We start from the raw sequence: 23,895 nt of genomic DNA, 5'->3' as shown, positions 1-23,895 counted from the left end.
CCCATAATGTTTGGGTCAAAGACACCTTTTTTCCTTGATTTTCCCCTCTGCTCCATAGTTTAAAATTACAAATCAAACAATTCAGACAAGATTAAAGTGCACATTGCAGACTTTCAAAGGAAATTTACATACATTTCGGTCATACCATGTGGAAATGACAACACTTTTTCTACATGATCCCCCCCATTTGAGGACACCATAATGTTTATGATACAGCAATGGCAGGTCTACTAAAGCGGTCATATTTCGGACTTTGTCACATGTCCCTTGCATGCAATGACAGCTTGATTCATAGACATCACCAGGTGCTGAGGATCTTCTCTGGTGATGCTCTGCAAAGCTTCTAATGCAGCCATCTTCAGCTCCTGCTTGTTTTAGGGGCTTGCCTCCTTAGGTTTTCTCTTCAGCATATGGAACACCTGCTTAATTGGATTTAAATCAGGTAACTAGCTTGGCCATTCAAGAATTTTCCATTTTTTAGCTTTGACAAACTCCTGTGTTGCCTTAGCCAATGTTTGGGGTCATTATCTAGTAGGATGAAGCGTTGTCAAATGAGTTTGGAGGCATTTACTGGAACTCGTGCAAATCAGATGTTTCTACACACCTCAGAATTCATTGTGCAGCTGCTGTCAGCAGTTCAATCATCAATGACGATAATGTGTGCCAGGACCTCTGGCAGCCATACATGCCCAAGCCATAACTCCTCCGCCACCATGTTTAATAGATGAGATGGTCTGCGTTAGATCTCAGGCAGTTCTTTCTCGTTCCCCCACTTTGCCCTTGCCATCAGTCTGATTCAGGTTCATTTTTCTCTCATCATTGAACCTTTTTTCCAGAATTCTGTAGACTCTTTTAAGTCCTTTTTCTCAAACTATAATCTGGCCATCCTGTTTTTGTGGCTAACTAGTGGTTTGCACCCTGCAGTGTGACCTCTGTATTTCTGTTCATGAAGTCTTCTGCTGATAGTCGTCTCTGACTGACACACACACACACACACACACACACACACACACACACACACACACACACATCGGCCTCCTGAAGACTGTTTCTGATTTGTCAGATAGGCGTTTGGGGCTTTCTCTTTACCATAGTGAGGATTCTTGTGTCATCAGCAGTGGAGGTCTTCCTTGGCCTACCAGTCCCTTTACAATTACTGAGCTCACCAGTGCATTCTTCCCTTCTTAATGAAATTCCTGACAGTTGATTTAGGAAATCCTAAAGGTTTACTTATATCCAAAATGGGTTTATTCTGGCTTTTGAGCCTTATAATGGCTTATTTCACTTTCGTTGACAAAGCTCTTGTCTTCATGCTGAACAATGGCAACTACAGACACTATAGGGTAGCAAGCCAAGGTATCTTATGAAGCCATGAAACACACTTGACGAATCACAAACACTTGGGACACCAATTGTCCCAAACTTTATGGTGCCCTAAAATGAAGAGCCCATGTACACAAAGTGATGTAATTTCTACATGCTGTGACCCAAATGTGCATAAATCCCTTTAAATGAAAGTCTACCATGTGCACTTTATCATGTCTGAATTGTTTGATTTGTAATTTTAAACTATGGAGCAGAGGGGGGAATCTAGGAAAATGTGTATTGTGCCAAACATTACTGGGAGCACTGGATTCAGTTGACAACCAGCAGTGACTGACCTTTATGTAACAACTGAAAACAATCCAAACTGGATGATGACGATTGTTTAACGTGGATCCCCTACCACCCTGGACTTTGATTGGTGGTGATTCTCTCTTTGGGAACCCCTTTCCTGGGATGTCAATCGGCATTATTTCTGAAATGGGGTTAGAATCCCTGGATGACGCTATGCAGTGATTGTGGGTCACAAAGAGAGGCAAAAGGCAAAATTGGATCGCGAGCAAGAAAAAAAGTTTTAAGAACCATCATTCTACTACAAACAATTACTGCTATACCTGGTAAAAATGAGTTAACAGGGCTGTTAAAACGCTTTTGGTGAATTAGCTTAATCTCACACTGAAAAAAAAAAAGAATGATGGAAGTGTACCAAATGAACATAATTTTGGGCAAAAATGTTTAAATGCCATTCAGATAGCCTTGGTGTCATAATCCCATTATGTAACCCATTAAGTGCTGTGTTCAATGGACTCCCAGATGGGCTTAAAGCAGAGAAGTACAACATGTTTGTAATCGCCTTTACCACACTATTAGTACTACTAGACTTATCCTGCTCAACTAGAAGAATTCCAGTCCCCCACTTTCAAGCCAGTGGGTAATTGATGACCTAGACTATCTGAAATTGGAAAAAATCTAATTCTCACTCAGAGGATCTGTTCAAAACATTTTTAAAACATGGCAGGATCGAATCAATAACATTTCAGAATTTCTAATCGGGATAAAAGCTACTCTTCCTTCCTCATTGCTTCAAAGATTTGCTTTGTTGGTTAGCTGTCCTGTGTTTCTGTTGTTTGGGTGGGAGTTGAATTTTGTTTTGTTAAATTTGACTTGATTGTATGTAATGTGTGGTAGAACATCTTATTAAAGAAAGAAATATCCTCTAACAGGACAAATCAGGCATCAGGCAAGAGAAAAGCTATTCATTGAATCTTTTAATTACCGCTTGGCAAAATGCCTTGGAGGGAGCATTCTTCAAAAGCAGTCTGATACAGCCTGGTCAGAATAACCAGAGAAACAAAGAATAGATGTTAATGTTATAAACTATTGGATTTACATACAGTGTCAATCAATGCATACATTTACTCTGGTTGGTTCGCTGGTACCCAAATGGCTTATATAAAATAAAAGTATTCTATTATATTCTGGTTCTTATTATACCTTTGAGTTGAGCCACCACCCTTGAAATTTCTGTGCATATAACTGTCTATTCTGGTTGTTTTATATGACATCTGCCGATTTCTTAGTCATCTATTAATCATCTTTCAGTACATTTTGTTGTTCACTTGACCTTTATCTGGTTTCCTGATATGCCTGCAAACGTTTCTGACATTTATTAACCCTTTATGCTATTTTATTAAGATGAAAGCTATGATACCCTAAAATTATTCTTCCACAAATGTTATCTTTTTCGTTGTATAATTTATACTTGATCATATATAATGTTATTTTCTTGAAGTAAATTTATTTTGAGAAAAAATATCTCATCAAGAATTAATTACTTTTAACAAAACTACATGTGCCATGATTATCGGTGCCTCTAGAAATTCTTATGAACAAAGTAACTGAAGCATCTGCTCCATTTATATCTGACTTTTTAAAGTTGATCTGAGTGTGTAGAAACTTCCAAGCAGTAATCCATGACTTCCTATGCCACTGGTATATAAATATGAGCTGGCCAAACCATTAACATGGGAAAAATAAGCGAACACAGAGTTCAAATGAGATAAAAGTGTGTTGACTTTCATAATGCTTGGAATGATGGTAAGAAATTTTTACATGTCTGAAAATGCCTGGATGTACAGTTAGGGCAATATTGAAATAGTTCAACTCAACTGGAACTATTACACAAAGAGCAGGATAGTAAGAGATTAAAAAAATCTCCAAGGATCACTGTTGGAGAAATAAAGAAAAAAGTCACCAAGTCTCCAACTACCATCAGATGCCACCTCAAGGCCAACAGACTATTTGGAAGGCATGCCAGAAAAAAGCCACAAACGTTAAGTGCCTGTAGCTTGTCAAATGCTAGTGAAACTTTGATTGGAACCATGTCATATGAACAAAATTAAAATTAACCCTTTTGTCAACAAACACTCAAGGTGGGTTTGGCGTAAAAAGAAGGATGGCAACGCCGAAAAGAAAATGATCTCACCATCAAGTATGGTGGATGTTCTGTAATGTTGTGAGGCCGTTTTCCCTGCAAAGGCCCTTGGGAACCTTGTCAGGCTGGGGATATACTTAAGGCTATGAGATGTGTGTGCTTTAGAAGCCTGCTGCTATGCAAGCAGTGTACTGTATATACTTGCGTGTGAACTTTAAGTAAATCTGGAGGACTCCACTAGATGGCGGTGTGAGAAATCATCAAGGTGAGAACACATCATCCAGTTTCACTGTATTCTGATGCTGTTATGAAGGTGCAAAGATGGAAACAGGACAAAATACAGAAGATGATATACGAGACCTTTAAATGAACTGCATCATTATGATGGGGAATATAAGATGCTTGTATTGCCTGTGCGAGAAATGAATGAAGGAAAACACCATGAGCACATGTCAATATTTAAGTTTGATAATTTGCTTCACTGCATTGAACCATTCATAAAAACATCAAAGCAGGCAAATTTATTATTTTGGAGCTGCAGTGTGGCTTGCTGTTACATATTGATAATAAACAACCATACTGTCGCCGCGTACCAAAACTTGGACACACACGCCACCCATATTTTTTTTACTGGTACTGCAACTCACGCACATATCGGCTTAATTTCTGACAACATGATCAGAAGACGCATCAAAAGAACGCTTTGAACATATGGCAGCCATAATGCGTGAATGAAAACATTCTGAGCATGAAGTATAATCCAGCCCTTAATGTCCATGACATCATGGACTCCATGAAATACCAGAAGATTTTAAATGGAAATCTATCTGTCTCTGCAAAGAAACTAAAACTGGGTCATCCTGGATCTTCCAGCAGGAAAATGATCCAGAATATATGTCCAAATCGACACAAAAATGGTTCAAGGAGCACCAAATCAAGCTTCTGCTATGGTCATCTCATGGCCCCACTGGATACCTGTGCAATGAGCTGAAGAGGAGAGTGCACAAGACAGGACCTAGGAGCAGGGATGATGTTAAGAGATTCTGGAAAGAGGTACAGTCTCAGATTCGCTGCTCTGTATTCGCCAGCCTTATAAGAGAAGACTCAGTGCTATTTAATTAGCAAAGGGAGTTTGTACAGACCATTAAATACAGAGGTGCCAATAATCATAGCACATGTGTTTCTGCTAAAAATAATTATTTCTTGATGAGGAATTAGTTTCTCTCAGAATAACTTTACTTCAATTAAAAGTTGGAGTTCTTTCATTTTTGTTTCGGACTTGAAATTTACTTATCAAAAGGTGATTTTTTTTTTTTTTTTTTGTATAACATTTTTAACTCTCTCTTACCGGGGTCCCAATAATTGTGGAATGGGACTGTAAAATAAAATTATACACAGCCAGGCATATTAATTACTTAAAAATATATTTCGTAAACTTAGACCCTTGGCTGTGCATGTGCCTAAAACAGAATGCAAAAAATAAAAAATTAAAAAATGGTAGACATCCCGCAGCCACACATTGCAAGGGCAGACACGAGTTACCTGCACATAGAACTTGTTTCAGTTAACATAAGTTGAGTTAGTTAGAAAGTGTTTTTCACTCTTTAATACAGTTTACATCGTGGAGGCTAAACTGTTGCTGGATTCATATTTCTTGGGTTGCCCACTTCTGATCTGGCAAAGTCATCATTTGCCTTTCTATGTACAATCCTGGAACTTCAGTATGAACAAACACTTTCAGGTCATTCTCCCCTCTATTGCCACAGTTTTAAAAGATTCCTAATGCTTTGTGTGTCTCTGAATGCAACATGTTCATCTGTGCTGACAGAAACATAAATCAAGGCTTAATTACAGAACAACTAGAAACTGAGGAGTCTTGTACTAGAATGTTAGGATCTGATATGCAATGCTTTTTTTTCTGTTTTCAGTAATAATGTTAAAATATGAATGACAATCCAAGTACACGCTCAATACAAAAGGACATAAGATTATTAAGGGATAATAAACCCACAAATGCCTTTCTTTTTTTTTTAAATCACATCTTTTTTTTTTTTTTTTTTTTAAAGAGTGCAGACACTAATTCAAACATTATTTGTTACTTCTACGCTGAGATACAAATTTAAACTACCTTCAGGCAGTGTATAAACTGAACAGACATCACCATCCATCTTAAATACCTTATAAATGCATCCAGCTTCTTCCTGTGGCTACATAATGTCCCTTAAAACTGAGTGGTGGCATGGTTTTCCTCATCTATTATTTCATTTGTTCACAATTATATCTTACTTTCTGTAAAGTTGTGTTATCAAAAAGTGACAGACCTATTGGGTTGCACTCTAGTAATCTTTTTTTTCCCCCGAGATAAAGACCAAAAATGGATGATGTGGCTTTGTTTTATTTCCTGTATAAATAAAAGAAATTGCTAAAATATTCAGTGCCTTCCATAATGTTTGGGACACAGACACATTTTCTTTCTTTGATTTAACCCTCTGCTCCACAGTTTAAAATTACAAATCAAACAAGTCATATGTAAAGTACATTACAAACTTTAATTTAAAAGTATTTGCATATATTTCAGTCACACCATGTTGAAATGACACTTTTTCAACATGGCCGCCCCCATTCCAGAGCACCATATCATCTTATGACACAGCAATGGCAGGTCTATTAAACCCATCATATTCAGTACTTTGTCGCATATCCCGTGCAATAGATGACTGCTTGAAGTCTGTGATTCATAGACACCACCAGGGGCCTCATTTATAAACAGTGTGTACGCACAGAAATGTTGTATAAGAACGTTTCCATGTTCAAATTGTGATCTATAAAACCTAAACTTGGCGTAAAGCCACGCACATTTCCACGTTACCTCATACCCTGCCGTACGCAATTTCTCCACTCGGTTTTGCAGACTGGCAGCACCCAGCTTCAAAGCTGTGCTACTGTTCCTGTGTGGTTACCCTTTCTTTTTCAGATCTACGTCCCTGACGCAGCTTTGTAAATACACTGAAATTAACCGCATATTGTTTATTAGTTTAATGCATCTGATTGCAATTAACCAGTAACAATATAATGGTCCCGGAATGGTCAAGCTATTCCAAATACCATAACTGCTTTAGCGTTGTTACTCTCACTGCACCTTCTTCTTCTTTCAGCTGCTCCCGTTAGGGGTTGCCACAGCGGATCATCTTTTTCCATATTACTCTCACTGCACCACTCGGAGCAGCTGATCGGAAAAAGAATTATCGGTATACAGCATCAAGCACACGCTGCCTCAGCCATGCTTCCTATTTGAACTGCTTCTCACATGGCAAACGCTTCAAACCTTTCCTGTACGGACCTCGCGATTCAGAAGGAGTTTCATCCCAAGAGCTCTAAACGCACTTAATCAGTCCATCAAGTGCTCCTTGTAGAACTGTTTGTACTTTAAGTACAATCACCTCACTGTAAACTTGTGATAGTTATAATATTGCACAACCTGACCAGCTTTATAAAGTGCATATTTACATATGATGACGATATCATTTTTAAGATGAAATGCAGCAAAATATGCTAATTATATTATACAGATAAAACTTTAACTTCATTTAAATAATCTATATTGTTAATAATTAAAGGACGCGGTATTGCTACGCTAGCAAGGATCTGGCGCTCTGCTCACAGATTGTTCCTGCCCTGCACCGTATGCGTCACTGGGACTGGTGTGAAGGATTGAATAAATAAACGTACTACGAAGATATTGTTCCTTAAAAGTTTTGAAGAATCGGCGTTATAAGCTTACAGATGGCTTAACATCTTTTACAGAGCCGATTGTGTGGCGATCGGTTACTTGGAGAAAGAAAAAGAAGGACAGGAATTGGAGGTTACATTTGAAAGAGACAGTACTGCAGGGGCAGCCTTAGGCATGTGCAAACTGTGCACCTACACAGGGCCGCCAAGCCAATATATATTGAATATAAAACAGAAAGAGAAAATAATGACACAGCTAAAAACGCAGCGGCAAATTTCTGCAAAATTTTAACGCTTGTGTCATGAACACAAGGCGGCTATGCAGTGTCCGCAACAGATGTGGTCATCTGCCGTGCATAAGATACCATATTGACATTGGCAAGCGAAGGGGCCACCGATTCTTTCTCTGCCCAGGGCCGCCATGAGCCTAGAACCGCCCCTGAGTACTGCTGCAATAAATTATTTCATCGAAGGTCGCGCACAATCACTGCGCCACCGTGAAACCCATGTTTAATAATGTGCTTTAACTCCTATCATCATGAAAAAAGATATCACGTATACATCTACATATATTTTAGTTATTCAGAGAGCTGTAATATCACGAATGTAATGGATTCTGTGTCCTGTCGGAGGAAGAGAAAGCCGGGTTAAGAAGCACGTAATGATTCACACACACAGAACACATAGAAGAACACATGCAAAACAAAGCATTTAACATGCTACTTTAATTACGATGTGATTTGAGAAACTGGTTAAACAAACAATTTTAAGATGAAGTTTATGATGTTCTACTTTAATGACAAAATAAACTATGTGATTAAAGTAAAAATTTCGAGACTGAAGTTGACATTTCGTGCTTTTTCCCCCACTGTGTGTCTTTTTTTCTGTGTACCCTAATAAGCTTTTATATGACACTCAGACGGTGGGCTACGACTCGCCTTTTCACGGCGACTTTGATATCTGACAACTTCTTTTTTTATTTCGGGCACTGTGCAATTTTGTGAACTTGAGCTTTCGAGTTTCTCCGACACACTATGTCACTCGATCAGCTTCCTTTTGTTGTTTATACCACTGTTTAAATGATCAAATAGTATGTTTTTCCTTGCCTCCATTTGGTATTCACTGAAATTCTTCCATTTTCCCTCTTGCTTTTCCCATTGTCTTTTCACAGAACACTGAGCTTAAGGGGGATTTATATTGATTTGCATATTCAAAGAGGCATAATCCTGGGAGGAGTTGGGGCGGGACAGCAGGCGCGTGCACGAGTGTTACTTTTCACGCTGACCGGGATTTATGTAGCGGAAGAACATGGAAGCTGGCCAACACACAGATTTATGCACCTGGATTTTTCTGTGCGTAAGCACATTTCGGCTTTTGTGCTTACGTCATGTTATAGTGTAATTTCTATGCACAGCGTTATGCATGAGGCCCCAAGTGATGCTGATCTTTATCCCAAAATTATGAAGGGCACAGTATATGATAAAATTAGATATATTTATCTATTTCTGGGCCATTATAATCCAATGTTAGGGTTATGGAGAGCCAAAAATCAACCGAGGCAGAGTGAGTAAAAGTTGTTACAGGGAACACTTACTCACAAACCTCCAAATCATTTATACGGGGTAAACACAGACTGGCTAATTAACTTAACACATACTGTAAGTGTTTAGATAAGAGTAAGAGTAGAAATGCGCAGCAAAACTGGGAAGAATGTGCACATTGCACACACACACCCACATATCAATATTCAATTTCAGCCTCCTGAAGCTATATGGTATCTACACTGCGCTACTGTCTATCCAGTAAAAATAGGGATACAGATCTCTTTGACCAGTCCGACATAGAAATAACTATTGCTTAGTCAGACTTCCTGGATTATTAAATACGTTCACTCACTAAGTAAACTATATACTTAACTTTCCATCACTAATGGGCTTTTGTTTGTTTCTGGTACAGTGTGTACACTTAAGCCACTAGACATAACATTAACTGTCAGATGACACCTTCCTTTTCGGACATGCCACTTCACTTCAATTGCATGTTTTTGTTGACCTGATTTATACAACTTCAAATGTGTTTGTTTCGTTGCCTTCCACCCTTTCAATTCTAGCTACTCCATTCACATCCTTTCTCCTTCACCTTGACCCCTCATGTACTCTCTTCCTCTCAAAACTTCCATTCTTCCTTCTACCCCTATAAGTCTCACAGTACACAGCAACTTTTTTGGGCAGGCTGCTCACCTAATAAGGTGTGTAGATGCAAATTTGAAATATTTAGCAGCTACCAGTAAGACAGGGTCTTCTCTTCATATGTTACTCTGATGCAGTGTTTCTTAAATTGTTTTTTCTCGCAATTTGATTTTGCCTTCTTTGTGTTTTATGAGACCCAGAATCACTGCCTACAGTCATCCCGGGGGAGGGGGTGTGGTCCACCTTGAAGTCTCAACACCGACAGTCAGCAGTTACCCCTTGAAAACTCATGGAAGGTCATAGGAGAGCAATGTCGATTGTTTAAATTATCCATGGTGACCCACTGGAAACACTCCACAAACTGTACGCAACCTTTTGCCATTGAAAACAATTGTGGATCACGAGCCTACGAGACACTCATTCAAATAATCTGTGACCTTAAATGAGTCATGATCCATAGTTTAAGAAACTAGGCTCTAATGTACAATATAGTGCAAACAAACATTCTAAACAAATTTCACTTAAAACTTTTTTCAACTGGGCTACATGTGATTTATAGTAATTAACATACACAATTAGACATTTTTTAATACTTTATTTAAAATCTTTAATACCTTTACGTTCGACATAAGGTAGCTATTTTTAGATAATTAAGACAGAGGTTTCATTATAAGATAGGAACACTCACTGATCAGAGTGTTGCATGTTGATTAGCACTTGCAAGGAAGAATTTCACGTGTGACAGACAATATTGAGCCTACGAGCCAATCTCCAATGTCACTCCCTTTCATTATTTATACTTAAGGTTAGTAATGAGACAACATCTTCTTCCCCAGCCCCCAAAGGCACTGTTATTTTGACTAAGCACCAGATCTGTTTTAATAATAGTACTGAAGAACATGGAAATTGACTTTCAGAATGTTGGTCCATCTGGCTAGTGCTGGTAACATTTATAGTTTTATAGAGTTGTACTGCATGTTACATGTGAATTCATCATACTTTGCTCATTATTGAAATTAACATTATAATTATTACTGCCGGATCACAGATTTTACACCAATAGGGGACGTGTAACTGGCACAAGTAAGCTTGGAGTTGATCGTAATATTGCTGCTCTGGAAGAAGCTCACATAAATCTCGGCCATCATTTATAAAACTTTGTGTCATTTTGAGCGTGAAAATATGCATATGACAAAAAACTGAAAAAAGAAAAAAAAAAGAAATTTATAAAACCTGGTGTATGCACATCTGAATGTAATTTACCCGTTACAAATCACAACAATGTTATAAGTGTGCAGTTGCGCCTAAAACCTTACTTGGTTCAATCCTGAAATAACCATATATGAACCATGCTAATCAACCTCATACATATGTAATAATGATGATGCAGAACTTCACTGGCTGGTAGTGCAGCCACATGACACATCCAGTAGTGCAAGGTAGAGGTTCTCTCATCTCTAAATCAGAGCCATGCAAAGAACCTTTGTCTGGTGGCCTAAGCACAGGTGTCAGCAACAAATGGCAAATGTACTGGCAACAGGCTATTGCAAACACTGTGAGCTCTAAAAAATAAGGTTTGATCTCTGGCAAGGAAGTGGATTACTAGTCACCATCAGAGTATACATGTAACAGGAGGAGGAGGAGAAGGGGAAAAAACACACATCTACGCTCTCTGATTTTGATCTGCGAATGGCATCTGTAATTGGAGATTTTTATGTGGCATTATGCCAGAGCAGTCCTGAGGATTGTCAGTCTTGTTGTGGCACCACAGATGACTTGCATATTAATAGAATGTAACTGTTTACTGTTAACAAAAGCAACTTCATTTTCGCTAGGTACCAATATTGCAATATGAGTTCATTAAAGTCCTACGTTTATGTTAGGAAAACAGGACACTGCTGCAAATTGCCATTTTATGTTGGTAACAACATGTTATGCTATATATATATGAACCCAAACCATACAAAAACTGGACATAGCACTTCATCGGTTGGTTAAAACCAGCAGGCGAGGCAGAGGTAAGGTTGGCTGAGATATTCCTGATCTGTTGGCTAGTTCACTAAGAAGTGACAACAGGTAGTCTAAACAGATGGGGGACAAAATTCAAACATGCATTGGTCCTCTAAAAGGGGAACTAAAAAACAGTTCATCACATTTAACTTTAATATAATTCTCATGTTAACACATATTATAACAACAACTCAGTGATATGAATTGTGTGTGAGTCGTCATTTATCTGGTTTGGCTGCATTTCCCTACATGATCAAGGGTGTCGTCATTTCCTAGTTTCACCAAAATTTTGTGTACACAAGGGTCAAAGTTGCCACAAATATGTGCACATTAATTTTTCTTTTATAAACCCAGACATATGCATGGGATTTTGTGTACGCACATTTCAAGCCTCTTTTTGGGTGTATGCAAGCTGTATAAATGACACCCCTGGTCATTACATTATTTATAAGTGTGTTAACTTTCCTCGAGTCTCCACTGATTTTTCACCTGAAACTTGTTCTCACATCCTAAAAACACACACAGAGACTGGCGGCTCTACAGAAGAAAGCTGCTTTTCTATGCTAAATAAATAATGGCAAAGTAAAATCTGTTAATTGTTGTGTATCATGTGAGATTCATTTCAATTTAGGACTTGGTGAGGACTAGATGATTGTTACATTACTGTATGTGAGTAACACATTACTATGATTATTTATGGTGAGTTTAAGACTTTAATGTAGAAAAGAAAATCCCAACATAGATGTGTACATATTCTAGATCTAATTGTCATTAATAATAATAATAATAGTCAAGATGATTAATATGAACAGTGACACTGATGTAGGTCAAAGCAGGAAAATGGCATAAAACCTGTGATACAGCAGTTGGTATTGACATTAACCATAAATGAGGTAATGTGAGAGATATAGGAACTCTTTACACACAAATACCTAAACTGTATTTTTGTTACTGGGGACTGAAGCAAAAAGAGAACAAAATCCAAGTGAGACGTATTTTTTAAGAACAGGTCGTAGAGCTTTCACTTTTAACTGATAAGAATTTTGTAGCTACCTGAGTTTGCAATAGATAACAGATGGCTGCTGCATGAAATACTCTAACCAACCAGAATTACCTGTATAAATATTTTATTTAAACATGTAATCTACAAATACCATCTGGCCTGTTAAACGTTTTAACTAGACAGGTACCTAATGCACTATTAGCCTTAGATAACTGTATAAATGTACTGTATATTAACAGAGTTACAAAAATATTACATTAAAGGAAGCACACATCAGTTTTTGCATTACTCTAAATTATTTAGACCCTCTCATATAAATCAGAAAACCAAACGGACTTGTGACCATCTATATCAAGACAGCATACAGAAGTCATTAAGAAGACTAACAGAAAATTAGGATGAAAAGTACAATGTGTGGAGTTTAAGTCAAAGGTGGTTATGCTTAAGCTTTACAACACACTGGTGAGGCCTCACCTGGAGTACTGTGTGTAGTTTTGATCTCCATGTTACAAAAAAGGAGGGCAGCAGTAGCTCAGTCGGTAGAGCGGGTTGTTGAGCAATCGGAGGGTCGCAGGTTCGATCCTGGCTCCCGGCATGAGAATGCAGCTGTTGTGTCCTTGGGCAAGACACTTAACCTACCTTGCCTGCTGGTGGTGGTCGGAAGGATTGGTGGCGCCAGTGTTCGGCAGCCTCGCCTCTGTCAGTCTGCCCCAGGGCAGCTGTGGCTACAAAGTAGCTTATCATCACCAGCGTGTGAATGTGTGTGTGAATGGGTGAAAGACTGTTGTGTTGTGAAGCGCCTAGGGGGGTTCTTGAACTCTAGTAGGCGCTATATCAAATACATTTACCATTTACAAAAAAGACAGCAGCACTAGAAAAAGCCCAAAGAATAGCGACTAGGCTGATTCCAGGGGCCTCATTTATAAAGCTCATGTATGCAAACTCCCACACAAATGATCCAAATGACAGGATTTATAAAAGAAAACTTAATTTATGTTCATACTGAGCCATGTGTATACAACATTATGGAGAAAATGACCAAACCTTTGATTAAATAGTAGAAATGATAAATGATTTCTTCATATCACGCACCTTATAAATTTAGCTCCCTTTTAAAAGGGCTAATGCTATGTATTTGCAGTGAAGACATTTTTAGATTTTTTTTTATCAGTTTATATCTGTTACCGGCAATGTATGAAAGGCAAACATTGTATAGAATGCCTAGGCAATATATAGAATACCTTGTGTTTTTTGGGCAAAGTATGAAATATCCAAATTATTTTAAAATTATATATACTTTCCCTAGGCATTGTACGTAATACCTAGGCAGAATGACAAATACTATTTAGGCAAAGTATTAAAAGAGAGTTATAAAAGGCTTTAATTGAAAAGACATACAGTATATGAAAATAAAAATGAAAGAAATACAAAATAAAGTATAGGACTTTCGTATTGAGGAAAACAAGAGAAAATAAAATATGATCCTACTTGTTGCCATGTGACATTAGAAACATCATTAGCGGGAATATTTTATACTTTGCCAGTTTGTCTTTTGGCATTGCATAGAATGCCTAGAAAATGTGTGACATATTAATCGTTTCATACTTTGCCGTCTAGACAATGCCTGCCTTTCATAAATTGCCGGTAACATATCCACTACCTGTTGTCAGTTTTCAAGGAACTGGCTTACAGGTCAGGAATATCACGGCCAAGCTTCACTCCATCATGCCTGCTGTGCTGGAAGCCATTAACCAGATGGCAAGGCACTACATCCTGCTTTTGTATGGTGTGGGTGCACATGCATAAATCATAACATATTTTTGTCAACATAAAATGAAAATCTGCAGCAGTGACCAGTTCTCCTAACATAATAAAATTTTGCTGCACTCCTATTGCAATAAGGGCACCTACTGAGAATGAATAACAATAGGCAGTTACATTCCATTAATCCACAAATCATCCAAGATGTGATGGACAAACATTGTGTCTTGATGGCCTGGGTCAACTAGTTATTCATTTGTTTTGAGACAAAGCAGCTTTGGCAGGCATGACAGTTCTGTACTTGGTGGTTGGCTTGTTGGTAAGGTAACTGGTTGAACCCTCACTGTTTCACATGGCCAGTAATAGTCATTGTAACAGCAGTCAGGTCATAACTTATGCCAGGAGGCAGCGGTTACATACTCAGACACCTTAGACCTTTCCCAGACTCTCACCACACAGAGGTGAGGTGCTATAATGCTGTGCATAATCTTATGTTCTCAGTTGCAGAACACAACCAAATACTCTTGAATGCAGGTGGTGGGGTCTTGACGTGCTAGGAGGGTAATGCTGCTCTACCAGCCAATGAAGTTTTGCAGCATCACAAAGACCTATGTGCGAGATTGATTAGCATGCTCCATATATGAATGTTTCAGGGTGGGTCCAGGTCGCGTTCATGTATGCAAATTTACAAGGAGATTGTGATATATAACGGGTAAATTGCATAGAAATATGTGTACGCCACATTTTTATAAATTTACTTTTGGCATATGCATTTTCCTGTTTTTTTGGCATGTGCAAATTTTCACAATCAAATCCAAGCAGAGATTTATAAATCGGGCCCTACGACTGCAGGGAATGAGTTATGGGGAATGATTGAAGCTTTTCATTTAAAACATATGGGCAATAAAAGGTGCCGTGTGAATTTTTTTAAATTATGAAGGGAATTAGTACAGTGGATCGAGAAGGTTACTTTAAAATAAGTTTCTCAACACGAATTGTCAAATTTTAGAACGATTTTCATAACATAGAGAACTATACACAAATGGAATAAATTACCAAGTGGTGTGGTAGAGAGTAGGACGCAAGGGACCTTTAAAACTCTGATGTTAATTTGGAGAAATTATGTGGATAGGATTGGCAAGATTTGTTGGGCTAAAATGTCCTTTCTTGTGAAAATTGTGACTAATGTTTCTAACATTCTTTCTTTATAATGTAGTAATGTCTGAAAACATTTTTTACAAGTTATTGTTTTTACTTAATGGAAAATGTGGAAAAGATTTCAAATGAAGAAATTGGATAGTGCAATTTTAAAGTAAATAATGACAAATATGGATAGAGTACTGGATATTCATTTGATAAAAGACTTTGTAAGAAACTAGTTATGTTATTAAATTGGATGCAAAAAGTCTACACACACCTGCCTAAATCACAGATTTTGTGTAATATAAAAATGAAACCAAGATAAATCTTATCAGAAATTATTCCACCTTTATTGCAAAACTGCAACCTATACAAAGAAGGTGAACACAAATCAGAAACTGGTTAGTGAAAAAAGGAAAACACCCTACAAAAACCTTGTCTTATTAGCGTGCAGACCCTTTAAGAATCAAGGATGTGGCTGCATTCAGAACCAACCAATCCCAATAAGTCTCATCTCAGACTTTCTATTAGACAATTAGAAATATTTGTAAAGCATTACGGAATAATCTGGCAATTAAATAGTAAGCCAGAAGAAGTGTATAGATTGTAGCAGAGAATGATAAAGTCTGATGTAAAGCAATAGACAAGTACCTGTTTAAAGTCTGTATTCCCAATGGCAGACTGCAGACTGTATATAACTGGGTCTCCTTTCATTGGTTGTAATGCCTCCCATGTGACCTCACATGAATGATCATCCAGGCGTTCTATCCTAAGTGCTGTAATGATATGGTAGAAGACAGAAGAAGTAAGAAAACGCAGAGAGAACAGAACCATTCGCAAACAGCAGGGTAGTATCCCGATCTCCAGGCTAAATTGCCCACCATAACCGGTCATTCCAGCCTCTTAATTGTCTCCTATCCCTAACTGGCTGTCTCCCACCCCTTCTTCAGTTGGATGCTGCACATTATTGGTGGTTCAAGTGGCTCACCACTCATTCTGTAAAGAGCTCTTTGAGTAGTTAGAACAGCACTGTATAAATGTAAAGAACTGTTATTATTATCAACCAAGTGGATACAGTATTGGTCTTTAGCATACAGGGACATTAGCACGTCACCAAAATCAAACACATCCATCTTTCATGACAAGCTGGTTTCATATATGGTGGAGGATCTCATCAAACTTATCACTTAGTGCTTGCTTACTATAAGAATGGTGAAACTCACTGATGTTCTTCTCCCACTTCTTGGACTCTGGTCCTTGGTGACTAAAGCCAGTAAATAATACCTCAGTGGCAAGATTTCTTTAATTGTACCAAAAACTACACTGATAGCTCTACTAATACAATGGTTTGGGCTATTTATATATACAAAAAAACAAAAACAAATAGCTAGAGAACAATTTGTCAAATTTCATCATCTTGTACAATTTTTTACATGTATAATTTTTGTACAGCAAAACCTCAATTATTCATCATTCTACTAACTGAAAAAAAACACCATTGCACACACCAGCACTTACCTATTACTGTACTACCACTGCCATGCTGCACATTGCGAGCTTTGCACATGGTGCTACCGCATAGTTTTCTTCCCCAGCACCATAGCGTCAGTTACGTACCTTCAGTTTTAATAGTCTCTTAAGTTTTCTCTTTTGTTATAATTAATCTACTATACATTGTTATGGCCTTTAAATGTATGTGTGTGGTGTTGAAATTGTCACAAACACTGAAATCATTAAACATTTATGAAATGGCGAAAGTGTTTCAAGTATTACTTCAATTTATGGAGTAGGTAGAAGTAAATGATATAAAGTGTGGCGCTGACAAAATTGAAAAATGTGTTGAAAATGGAAACCACTAACAGTAAAGTTATTCTGTATTAATGTTAATGTTCTTCTGTATTGTAATTTTCTTTTTCAATTCTGTTATATTATGTTTTGTTAATGTATTGTGACATGCAGGCAGCTTATGATACGCTGAGGGGGAGCAGAAAGTGTGTAATGAATGCTGTAAGTAATGGGACTGGGTGAAGGGCTTCTTTTCTGTGAGAGTCGGACACATCTGCTAGGAGATGAGTGACAGGAAAAGTTAAGAGAAAAAGGAAGGTGGGGCGTAAAGATGTTTTAAGTAGGGAGTTAGGAGACAATAAACAGGAGTTCTTGAGCTATAGAAAAAGACAGAATGTGAGTGGCAGAAGATAAACTGTTTGGTAGGGACAGCTTTATTGTTTTAGAGGTGTGCTCCCTGACCCAAATAATGGGCATCGTTTCGTATGGAACAACGCCAAGTAAAACATAGAAAAACTCCAGTACCTCCGAGGTGTATTTGCTTATTACGCTGGTTGTTACAGTATTATATGAATTAATTAATTTTCTTACAACTATATTTTGTTAAAATAGTTTTGTTTTGTAAATAAATATAACTATTAGCTAAGCTAATCTACTGTATATCACATTTAAAGTAGCTGTTCTTTTCTCTTATCTGGCACAGCCTCGGTCCTGACCCCTGACAGATAATCCAGGTTTTACTGTATCTGAAAAATATTGCTTCATTTCAACTCTGATAAACACAAGATAGTGGCGGACTGCCTTTTGAAAAATCACAAAATGAGTAATTGTTATGATACACAGTATATTTACAGGATGTACTGCATTTTACTTTTAAGATACATGTGCATCTGGAAAGTACAGTCACAGTCATGAACTATTTAAATTTAAGAAAAAAAATGCACACACACAGTGTTGAAGAATAAACCGAAAGTGAGCCCACCTTTGAGAGGAGGGGGAGGAGACTTTGTAGTTGTGAACATGTAAACATCTGAGAAGGGCCCTTCCCCAGCTTCATTGAAGGCCTGAATGCAGAAGCTATAGGAGGTGGATTCATTGAGTCTTTGAACTTTGTGTGTGTGGCACGGTCCTCTGTATAAGGATACAAATCTAGAGGGGAAAACAAAGACAGACAATTTAATTTTTAAATGTGCAGTAGATTCAGAAAGTATTCAGACCCCTTCACCTTCTGCACGCTTTATTGTGTTGTAAATTTAAATAGATGCATTTTCTATTTTTGCCTATCAATCTACTTTCACAATTTATAATGTCAAAGTGAAAGCACGTTTTCAGAATGTTTGCAAATGTATTAGAAATCAAAACACTGAAATCTCTTCTTTACAGTACATAAGCATTCAGACGAGCCCTAACTCAGTACTATGGAAAAAACCCATTGGCAGCAGCTTTGAGTCTTCTTGTGTAAGTCTTTACACTGTCAGGGTCTCCTACTTTGAATATTTTTTGAATCTCACCTTGGGGTTTTCTGTGTAACTCACTTCATTTTTTTCCCTTACTTCGAGGAATCCATTAGCTTCATTTATTCTTTATGAATACCTCTGGTTATGATTTTGATTTGGGCTATTTTATTGCTGCATATAGTGGGCATGTCCTCAAAGGTCAAGGCACTCTCAATCACAATGCAACATGATTGCTTCTCTTATTTTTGAACTCTCAGCAATCCTTCTTGACTTTGATTTTGTCTCACAATTCTTGGCTTTGTTTATTGTATAGTTCATCTCCTGAATCTGACTATTGCTTTGTTTCTACAACCTTTGCACAGTGGGGTTTGGTCAGTTTATCCCATTCTTCCTGGGAGAACTTCTCAAGCTCCATTAGATCATTACATTGGATGGGAAGCGTCTGTGAAAACTGCCATCTTCAGGTCTCTCCACAGATGTTCAATGAATTTTAAGTCTGGGCCACCCAAGGACAAAGAGAAATTGGTCCTGAAGCCACTCCAGCATTGTCTTAGCTGTATGCTTCGGGTCATTGTTGTTCTGAAAGGTGTACAGTTGGCCATGTCTGAAATTGCATACACTCTGAAGCAGGTTTTCTTCAAGGTCCTCTCTTGTTTCTTGGGTTATATTATTATGCATTAATCTTATGAGATGCATACACAAATACACACAGCATGAGGTAAATCACTTCTTCACATTCTTCCCTCAGCTTGATGCACTCCTTTATACTCTCGTCCACTCGTCTGTTTTGTTACAGCTTTAATATACTTCTACATTATGACAGGAATTAACAGATTACTTTATCACATGAATAAATACTTTCACTGAGGAAAATGTGATGCGGTAGGTGGGTTTGCTACCCACCCAACTATGTTTGTGCTACTGTATGAATGCTGATTAGGGAGCCATCTTTGAGGAGTCTGTATGTTTCCACATGTACAGTTGTTTCTTTTTAGGTGACTCCAATTTTCTACCACAGTCCAAAAACTGTTATGTGGGTGGCAAGATCCTGGTAAGAGGTCATGTGGTGAGCTATTTAAAGCCGATCCCGCCCTTACACCCAGGTGCTGCCAGGGTAACGAAGGATTTAAATTTGCCAACTAGAAAATCATCTACAAGACGATGTCCCAACATTGTGTAGATCGGACATCATGAGATGCCTCAAGTTATGGCATATACTGAATAAAAGCAATTAATACATTTGTGAGTGCAACATTATTTATAAATTTCCAAATGCTGACGCATTTTATACATACACACTATGAATGCTAAATAATTGCTTTGCTAAATGCACAGGAAATAAATATAGTAAATTTGTTCTGCACACCAAATGAAATAAATCACCTTCGAATAAAAAGAAATATTCTTTACTATACATTGTCAGTATCAACTAAGAGTTTTTCATTTCAGCACATTCTTACCTTCCATTCTTGTCCTCCATTTGAAGGTGATACTGGATAGAGTCTGTTGGTAAAGCTTTGGTAGAGCCATCTCCCCACTTAAGTTTAAGGGTATGGTGGCTGAATGCTGTGCACTCCAGGCGGGGTGGTTCAGGAGGCAGGGGTTTGGTTTTCACCTTGATAGTGTGGCTAAAGGGACCAGCACCTATATTGTTCAAGGCCTGAATTCGTATTCTAGAAATGAAAGATCACAGGCAAATTACGTGACAAACTCTGCTGCTTCTGTCTCACCACACATAAACATGACATCTCTGTTGCCTGATGAATGGTGATTGGTTACTCCACTGTATATGAAAACTGTTTATAAGTATTATTTCTAACGACAAATGTGCTGGCTCCAAATGATCTGAAACATTTGAGTTTATTAACAAAAATAAGGGGCAGGTAGTTATTTACAACAGACAGACCTTTTTTTAAAACAGAGGGCTTCTGTTTTGCTTCAGTCTGTTCAAATTAAGATAGCGATGTGTTATATTTACAGAATTACACCATGTACTCATTTGGACATTAAGCAATGCATCTAGAAACATACTGTTCAGTGGGTGCATCTACTGTATCTGTATATTTTGTTAGAATTCCAAAATACAGCTGTTTTATATAGTGGGTACGGAAAGTATTCAGACCCCCTTCAATTTTTCACTCTTTGTTATATTGCAGCCATTTGCTAAAATCATTTAAATTAATTTTTTTCCTCATTAATGTACACACAGCACCCCATATTGACAGACAAAAAAAAGAACTTTTGAAATTGTTGCAGATTTATTAAAAAAGAAAAACTGAAATATCACATGGTCCTAAGTATTCAGACCCTTTGCTCAGTATTTAGTAGAAGCACTGAGCTAATACAGCCATGAGTCTTCTTGGGAAAGATGCAACAAGTTTTTCACACCTGGATTTGGGGATCCTCTGCCATTCCTCCTTGCAGATCCTCTCCAGTTCTGTCAGGTTGGATGGTAAACGTTGGTGGACAGCCATTTTTAGGTCTCTCCAGAGATGCTCAATTGGGTTTAAGTCAGGGCTCTGGCTGGGCCATTCAAGAACAGTCACAGAGTTGTTGTGAAGCCACTCCTTTGTTATTTTAACTGTGTGCTTAGGGTCATTGGCTTGTTGGAAGGTAAACCTTCAGCCCAGTCTGAGGTCCTTGGCACTCTGGAGAAGGTTTTTGTCCAGGATATCCCTGTACTTGGTCGCATTCATCTTTCCCTCGATTGCAACAAGTCGTCCTGTCCCTGCAGCTGAAAAACTCCCCCACAGCATGATGCTGCCACCGCCATGCTTCACTGTGGGGACTGTATTGGACAAGTGATGATCTGTGCCTGGTTGTCTCCACACATACCGCTTAGAATTAAGGCCAAAAAGTTCTATCTTGGTCTCATCAGACCAGAGAATCTTATTTCTCATCATCTCAGAGTCCTTCAGGTGTCTTTTAGCAAACTCCATGCGGGCTGTCATGTGTCTTGCATTGAGGAGAGGCTTCCGACAGGCCACTCTGCCATAAAGCCCTGACTGGTGGAGGGCTGTAGTGATGGTTGACTTTCTACAACTTTCTCCCATCTCCTGACTGCATCTCTGGAGCTCAGCCAAAGTGATCTTTGGGTTCTTCTTTACCTCTCTCACCAAGGCTCTTCTCCCCTGGTAGCTCAGCTTGGCCGAACGGCCAGCTCTAGGAAGGGTTCTGGTCGTCCCAAACGTCTTCCATTTAAGGATTATGAAGGCCACTGTGCTCTTGGGAGCCTTAAGTGCAGCATTAATTTGTTTGTAACGTTGGCCAGATCTGTGCCTTGCCACAATTCTGTCTCTGAGCTCTTCAGGCAGTTCCTTTGACCTCATGATTCTCATTTGCTCTGACATGCATTGTGAGCTGTAAGGTCTTATATAGACAGGTGTGTGGCTTTCCTAATCAAGTCCAATCAGTATAATCAAACACAGCTGGACTCAAATGAAGGTGATCTCAAGGATGATCAGAAGAAATGGAAAGCACCTGAGTTAAATGTCACAGCAAAGGGTCTGAATACTTAGGACCATGTGATATTTCAGTTTTTCTTTTTTAATAAATCTGCAACAATTTCAAAAATTCTTTTTTTTGTCTGTCAATATGGGGTGCTGTATGTACATTAATGAGGAAAAAAATAATTTAAATGATTTCAGCAAATGGCTGCAATGTAACAAAGTGTAAAAAATTGAAGGGGGTCTGAATACTTTCTGTACCCACTGTATGTGGTGTTTTGCAACTTTATGCGTGAGGAAATAAATATGGCAGATAGCAAAAATGAAGCAAAACATGTACATGGTATTAGAGTTATTTTACTGCATTGTAGTGAAAAGTCAAGCAAAATGACACCTTTTATTGGCTAACTAAAAAGATTACAATATGCAAGCTTTCGAGGCAACACAGGCCTTTTTTACAGGCAAGATGGAATATAAATATGTAGAAGGTACCAGTATGATTCTCTGCTACAAAGCACATTTAACAAACATTCAATTTGCGTAATTAAATAAAGAGAGATGCATTAAGTTCCTTGGCAAAAAAAAAAAGAAACAAAAACACATTTACATCTTTGATTTGCAACTCTCCAGTGCTGGTCATTCGATTCCTCTTTTTATTGTTTGTATGAGATGTGAAACTATATATATATATATATATATATATATATATATATATATATATATATATATATATTTTTTTTTTTATTTCAGCAACAAATAGCCCTGAATCCACCGGCTACAACGTTAACTGCTTTCCTCACGTTATGTCAAAATGACGCGTTGCGAAAACATCATGCTTTTTTGAAAAACAGGTGTGACAGGTAAAAACATGCTGTTTTGAAAAACAGTGCCATCTATTGGACGATTAATATCCAACACAGTTACAGGAAACGATGGATAGCCTTTATACAGAAGATCAGCAGAAGATGGCGGTAAATTAGCAACCATATAAATGTGAAACAGTGAGATCGAAGTAGATAACCGGTGGCTAGTTCCATATTCGCCTTTGTTATCAAAAACATACAAAGCGCACATAAACGTGGAGTATTGTAACTCTGTTAAATCGATCAAATACATTTGTAAGTACGTGAATAAAGGCAGCGACATAGCAGTTTTTTGCGTGCAACCAAAACAAAGTGATAGGAATGCGGTCATACATATCGAAATCGCACAGTTTCAGGCTGGAAGATACATAAGCAGCAATGAAGCTGTATGGCGAATTCTTTCATTTCCCATGCATGAACGAAGTCCAGCTGTTGTTCACTTAGCAGTACATCTAGAAAATGGACAACGCATTTATTTCACAGCTGCAAATGTGCAACAAATAGCTCAGAATCCACCGGCTACAACATTAAATGCTTTCTTCACGTTATGTCAAAATGACGTGTTTGCGAAAACACTACTGTATTCGGAAGTGCCTACATATTACACATGGAATGCGATTAGAAAATCATTTGAACGACGCAAACGAAGAGATTGAGTATCCCAAAATGACACTGCCTTAGCTCTTGCGTTGTCTGGAATAGCTGCAACATTGCTACCAGGTGGAAGAACTGCTCATTCCGCTTTGAAATTGCCA

General features: G+C 38.1%; 1 protein-coding gene across 2 annotated transcripts in view; it reads right to left on the bottom strand.

Annotated features, from left to right (window-relative positions):
- Nucleotides 1-23,895, bottom strand: part of fndc3a (fibronectin type III domain containing 3A) — a 378,322-nt gene that overhangs the window by 5,797 nt on the left and 348,630 nt on the right. For both annotated transcript variants that reach the window (XM_039745857.1, XM_039745858.1), the window contains 3 exons: nt 20,292-20,504; nt 18,357-18,523; nt 16,241-16,365 (listed from right to left, as the gene is read on the bottom strand). In XM_039745857.1, the coding sequence (XP_039601791.1) occupies nt 16,241-16,365; nt 18,357-18,523; nt 20,292-20,504 (505 nt within the window). The remainder of the gene's footprint in view (nt 1-16,240; nt 16,366-18,356; nt 18,524-20,291; nt 20,505-23,895) is intronic.

Source organism: Polypterus senegalus, chromosome 2 (assembly GCF_016835505.1).
Source record: "Polypterus senegalus isolate Bchr_013 chromosome 2, ASM1683550v1, whole genome shotgun sequence".
Lineage (NCBI taxonomy): Eukaryota > Metazoa > Chordata > Cladistia > Polypteriformes > Polypteridae > Polypterus > Polypterus senegalus.
The sequence above is the reverse complement of the archived record's forward strand: the minus strand, read 5'-3'. Positions and strand labels throughout refer to the sequence as shown.